We start from the raw sequence: 6338 nt of genomic DNA, 5'->3' as shown, positions 1-6338 counted from the left end.
CCTGGGAGAGAGGCCCAGCTTTGCTCAATGTGCTGGCCATGGTTTCCTGGGGGCTGGTTAAACACCTGGAGGAGATGGAGCAAAAGGACTCTGAGCTGTAACACGGAGCTTGTGGGCTCCAGCCAGGGTGTGGAGGGTGAGGATGTTTGCAGGGAGGGAAGGCCTGGGGGTTCTTTCACAGGGTGGAACAGCAGCACTGACAAGACCTGAGTCAGATCTCCAGGCTTGACAGCCAAAGGAGAGCTGTGGAGATTCACTGGAGTTTCATGTACTTCTCTGCCCAAATTCAGCCATTTCCTTCTGAAATCACAGGATACATGGGTGGCATCTCGTGGCTCTGTGCTGACTCAGACAGGGAGAGCTGGGAGACCCTGGCACAGAATCATGGAATCATTTGGGTGGGAAAAGTGCTCCTGGCCCATGGAGCCCACCCTGTGCCCAATGCCCAACTTGGCAAAGCCCTCCCAGCCCATGGAGCCCACCCTGTGCTCGATGCCCACCTTGGCAAAGCCCTGCCAGCCCATGGAGCCCACCCTGTGCCCAATGCCCACCTTGGCACAGCCCTGCCAGCCCATGGAGCCCACCCTGTGCCCAATGCCCACCTTGTGCCCCAGCCCAGAGCACTGAGTGCCATGGCCAGTCCTGCCTTGGGCACCTCCAGGGCTGGGCACTCCAAACCTCCCTGGGCAGCCCCTGCCAGGGCCTGCCCACCCTTGCCAGCACCAAATTCCTCCTCCTGTGCCCCCTGCCCCTGCCCTGGCCCAGCCTGAGGCCGTGCCCTCTCCTCCTGTCCCTGTGCCCTGGGGCACAGCCCGACCCCCTGTCCCGGCTCCCCCCTCCTGGCAGGGATTGCAGAGCCAGAAGGTGCCCCCTGAGCCTCCTTTGCTCCAGGCTCAGCCCCCCCAGCTCCCTCAGCTGCTCCTCACAGGACTCTCTAGGTCAGCTGATGTTCCTGAAATCCTCCTTAACTGTCCATCCTGCCATGGATTCCTCTTTCTGAGCTCAGCTGGAGGTGTTGGGAAGCACATCCAATCCATGAGGAATGGCAGCAGTGGGAATAAATCCAACCCCAGCACAAGCCAAGGCTCAACCCTCCCATCCACAGCCAGCCTGGGAGGGGCCACAGCCGACAACGGCCCCGTGTCCCCTGCCCTGTCACCCTGTGCTCGAGCTGCAACAAAAGCCTCTCTGTAGGGACACAACAGCGATTAAGGAAAATCTTTGAGCTGACACTGCAGAGCTCAGGACAGGTTTAATCACAAAATAACTCTTCTTCAGCAGGGACCCTGGTTTTCACTTCTTTTTCCCCTTCTTTTTGGGAGAGCCAGGCCAGGGATAGCCCCGGAATTCCAGGAAGGCGGCGGCGTTGTGAGAGATGTAGTAAGCGTTGAGCATGGCAGGGGGGCTGAACACGTCCACCTGCTTCTCTTCCTGCTTCCCCTTCTTTTTGGACTTGCCTTTGCCACCCTTGGCTTTGGTTTTATCTCCCTGCAGAGAGAAAATGACACAAACCCACTCAGCTTTGTGTTTTATTGTCTCGCTTCTGGGTAGAGGATCCCAGGCTGGGAGAGCCAGGACCTCAAGGTGAAACAACATGTACAGACAGAGCTCACCTGGAGCAGAGAAGGGTCCAGGGACACCTGAGAGCCCCTGGCAGGGCCTGAAGGGGCTCCAGGAGAGCTGGGGAGGGACTGGGGACAAGGCCTGGAGGGGCAGGACACAGGGAATGGCTTCCCAGTGCCAGAGGGCAGGGCTGGGGGGGATACTGGGAAGGGATTGGTGGGTGGGAGGGTGGGCAGGGGCTGGGCTGGATTTCCCAGAGAAGTTGTGGCTGCCCCTGCATTTCCTGGAGGAAAATAAGGGACATTCCCACAGGGACAGGTGGCACCAGGCTGAGGGTGCAGTGATGGGACAATTCAGGGGCACCTGGAGGAGTTTGGGAAGTGGGACATGGGAATCTCAGGAGGTCCAACAAGGCTGAGCTGCACCAGGTTGGTTGGAGGGGGTGGAGCAGCTCTGCTGGGAGGAAAGGTGGGAGAGCTGGGGGGGTTCAGCCTGGAGAAGGGAAGGTTTGGGGGGACCTTTGGGTGCCTGAAGGAGCTCCAAGAAACATGGAGAGGGACTGGGGCCAAGGGATGGAGGGCCAGGACAAAGGGAATGGTTCCCAGTGCCAGAGGGCAGGGATAGATGGGATATTGGGAAGGGATTGGTGGCTGGGAGGGTGGGCAGGGGCTGGGCTGGATTTCCCAGAGAAGCTGTGGCTGCCCCTGGATCCATCCCTGGCAGTGTCCAAGGCCAGGCTGGAGCTCCTGGGACAGTGGGAGGTGTCCCTGCCCATGGCAGGGGTGACACTGGATAGGCTTTAAGTCCCTTCCCACCCAGACTATTCTGGGATTCCATGATCCCAAGCCATCCCAGAGCAGCAGTTTTGTTGCACCTCAGCCCTGGCATTATCAGAGCCCCTCACCCAGACCCCTGTGCTTAGGGGGAGTTCTGTCCAAGGACTCACAGGCATTAATACACCTTCACCAAATCCCTGTTTGCTCTGGAGCTGAGACCCTTTAAATCATCCCTCTGAGCTGAGCAGTGTCCCCTGTGCTTCCCTCTGGCTAAAACAGCTTTGTGCACATCAAAGTCAGACATTCCTTTGCATGGATTTCTCAATTGATGCATTAGGATACAATCCTGCAGTGAACTCAGCCCGAGTTCCTGCACTCCTGTGTCTCCATGTGCCTCTGGATGTCACACCAGGACACCAGGACTCCTCCCAGGGCTCTGGGACAGCTGCTCTCCCACCACAGGGGACACACAGATCCAACAGCAGCTCTGCCATTCCATGGGCAGGAAGGTGTTGCCAAAACTCACCAAACCCCTGGAGCAGGCCAAAAGCACTCATTAACTCCAGCTCGTTAGTGCTGGGCCTGAACACCCACCTATTTGCCCTGAGAGGGATTTGCCACATTCCAGATCCCTCCCTGGATTTCCTTATCCATCCTGGACACTCCCAGCCAGCCCAGAGTGTGTCTGTGTGGAAGGTGCTGCTTCAGCTACTGAGCCACAGAACGGTGGGAGGGACCTGAAGAGGAACATCCCTGCAGGAAAACGGAGGCGGCAGACCCCAGGAATGTGAGGATGGAGCACAACCAGTCCCAGGGAAAAGGCTGAACAGAGCACTTCACACAGTGAGTGACTGCAGGACTTATCTCTGGGCTGGGGCCAAGAGCACTTCAGGACACGAGAAGGCACTTTATGCACCTGCTCAGCTATTCCTGACATTTCCCTGGGTTTTCACCCAGCTCCAAGCACTTCCTTAGGAAGAATTAGCATGAAAGGCCACCTGTCACTGTCAGCTGGGCATCACCAGGGGAAAGCTGTGTATGAAGTGTATTTTTCAGGGTATTAGTTCTAAAAAATCCTTTCACTGCTCAGCACTAAGTGCAAAAGAGGAAACCATTTGTGTTCTAGGTATAAAAACACAGCCAGGGGCACAATGCTCAGAATCAGTCAGGACTGTGGGGTGAAACAGCACGTGCAGGAAAAGAGAACTTTAAAAAGAAGTCCAGTTATCTTTATAAACACACAGACCCTCTATGAGCAGGAAAAAACAGAGTGAAGGCTCTGATGGCACATCATTCCCTAAAGCCTCAGTGACACAACTGAAACCACTTGAACTCAGACTTGTGTTTGAGGAGCCTCTCTCAGTGTCTGTCCTGCAGCCACGGGAATGATTGGATATTAATTCCATTTCCTTGAAAAGTGGGATCAACCCTCTTCAGAAGGACAAAGCTGTATTACCATGGCTCAGTCCTTTCACTGAGCACTTGGGACTCCACGTCAAGCCGTGGGGTTGGACCCTGCAACACACAATCCCAGCGTGGGTTACACCCTGCAGAGCACTGGGGTCAGACCCACTGAACTGTAAAGGGAAAAAGGAAAGACAGAATTAGTCCCTCACAAGAACAGGTTAAGGGGTGTCATCCCCAAAAGTAGATAATCAAGGGTGAAACCAACCACCTGCTTATTGCCAGATTCCAGGGCTTTTTTCAGCAAGCCCTTGAGATTTAGAATCATAGAATTATAGAATGATTAAGGTGGGAAAAGACCATCAAGACCATCCAGTCCAACCATCCCCAGCACTGCCAAGGCCACCACTGGCCATGTCCCCAAGTGCCAAATCCCCAGGGATGTGAAATCCCTCCAGGGCTGGGCACTCCAAACCTCCCTGGGCAGCCCCTGACAGGGCTGGACAACCCTTTCCAGGCAGGAATTTCCCCAAATCCCCCCTGCCCCTGCCCTGGCCCAGCCTGAGGCCGTGCCCTCTCCTCCTGTCCCTGTGCCCTGGGGCACAGCCCGACCCCCTGTCCCGGCTCCCCCCTCCTGGCAGGGATTGCAGAGCCAGAAGGTGCCCCCTGAGCCTCCTTTGCTCCAGGCTCAGCCCCCCCAGCTCCCTCAGCTGCTGCTCCAGCCCCTTCCCAGCTCCGTTGCCCCCGGGCCCCCTGACTCTTTCTCCCGCGGCTGCCCCCGGCCCGGCTCGCCCCAGGCCCGGTCCTCCCTCAGGCTCGGCTCGCCCCCCGGCCCGGCTCGCCCCAGGCCCGGTTCTCCCTCAGGCTCGGCTCGCTCCCCGGCCCGCCCAGCAGCGACAGGACCCACTCGTCGGTCCCCGCAGGCCCCGCTCGCCCCTCACGGCCGCCATGGCCGCCCCGCCCTCCCCTCAGCGCCCGTTGCCGTGGCAACAGCAGAGCCCCGCCCATAAAGGGCGGGACCCGTCGTTGACAGACAGCCCTCTGACCAATCCGCTACTGAGGCTCCCGCGCCATGGTCCAATCCGCTGCAGGGGGCGGTGCCTGCGAGCGTTGGGGTCGTAAAGGCCCCTGGAGGAAAAGGGCGGGAAAAGCTTTGTCGGGGCTGAGGAGGACGAAGAGGATGAGGGAGTGAGGGGGATGAGGGAGACGAGGGGGACAAAGAGGATGAGGGAGTGAGGGGGATGAGGGAGTGAGGGGGATGAAGAGGATGAGGGAGTGAGGGGGATGAGGGGACTGAGGGGGATGAGGGAGTGAGGGGGATGAAGAGGATGAGGGAGTGAGGGGGATGAGGGAGTGAGGGGGATGAGGGGGATGAGGGATTGAGGGGGACGAGGGGGACAAAGAGGATGAGGGAGTGAGGGGGATGAAGGAGTGAGGGGATGAGGGGACTGAGGGGGATGAGGGAGTGAGGGGGACGAAGAGGATGAGGGAGTGAGGGGATGAGGGAGTGAGGGGGATGAGGGAGTGAGGGGGATGAGGGAGTGAGGGGATGAGGAGGATCAGGGACTGAGGGGGACAAAGAGGATGAGGGAGTGAGGGGATGAAGGAGTGAGGGGGATGAGGGAGTGAGGGGGATGAGGGAGTGAGGGGATGAGGAGGATCAGGGACTGAGGGGGACAAAGGATGAGGGAGTGAGGGGATGGGGGATGAAGAGGATGAGGGGTTGATTGGGATGAAGGAGACTGAGGAACTGAGGGGAGTGGGATGAGGGGGACAAAGAATGAGGGGATGAGGAGATGAAGGGGATGAGGAGATGAAGGGGATGGAGGAACTGAAGGGAAAAGTGGGATGAGGGACTGGAGATGTGTGGGATGAGGAACTGAAGGGGATGAGGAAGCTGAGGGGATGAGTGAGAGGAAGGAGACTGAGGAACTGAGGGGGATGAGGGAACTGAGGGCATGAGAAGCTGAGGATGAGGGGGCTGGAGGGGAATAAAGGGACATGAGGGGCTACAGGCACTGCCATCCCCCTCCTTATCCTCATCCTTATCCCCCTCCTTATCCTCATCCTTATCCTCATCCTTGTCCCCATCCCAATCCAGAAACAAAGCACCAAGAATCCCACCATCTTCCACAGCCATAAATCCCAGGGAAAGGTCATAACAAGGCAAAACCCTTTCCTGCCCCAACTTGAAGCCAAGAGGAGCAGGAGAGGGAGGGAGTGTTGCTGTCAGAGGTGTAAGGAAAGGCCGGTGTTTGGGGCACTGTCAAAGGAACATTCCTGTTATCTCAGTGGCACTGGAGGAGTCTCAGTTTAACCACCTGGCCCAGCCTCCTTCACTGCACAAATATCTAAAAACAGCCTTTGTTTCCCACCTCTTTGAGAGCCACGACCCAGAGAGCAGGCACTGAAAATTATATACAGTAGAGTCTGGATTTATTCAATAAATCCCCATAAACAGAACCAGGGCAGTGATGCAGGTGGAGGGCTCAGAAGGAGGAACAGGCACCTCAGGGTTCTCTGCACCTTGTCTGGACACAGCAGGGTTTTTACAGAGTGTTAATGCTCCTAAAGACGGGGATTTGTAAATTTGGG

At 57.4% G+C, this 6338-nt stretch overlaps 1 protein-coding gene across 1 annotated transcript; it reads right to left on the bottom strand.

Annotated features, from left to right (window-relative positions):
* Positions 1-1233: 1233 nt before the first annotated feature.
* Positions 1234-4715, bottom strand: SMKR1 (small lysine rich protein 1). Its single transcript, XM_071552892.1, has 3 exons — positions 4651-4715; positions 3796-3916; positions 1234-1488 (listed from the first exon to the last, which is right to left on the bottom strand). The coding sequence occupies exons 2-3, from the start codon at positions 3796-3798 to the stop codon at positions 1294-1296; spliced, it is 198 nt and encodes a 65-aa protein (XP_071408993.1). The 5' UTR covers positions 3799-3916; positions 4651-4715; the 3' UTR covers positions 1234-1293.
* Between the last annotated feature and the right edge of the window lie 1623 nt (positions 4716-6338).

This window comes from Pithys albifrons, chromosome 3 (assembly GCF_047495875.1).
Source record: "Pithys albifrons albifrons isolate INPA30051 chromosome 3, PitAlb_v1, whole genome shotgun sequence".
NCBI lineage: Eukaryota > Metazoa > Chordata > Aves > Passeriformes > Thamnophilidae > Pithys > Pithys albifrons.
The sequence above is the reverse complement of the archived record's forward strand: the minus strand, read 5'-3'. Positions and strand labels throughout refer to the sequence as shown.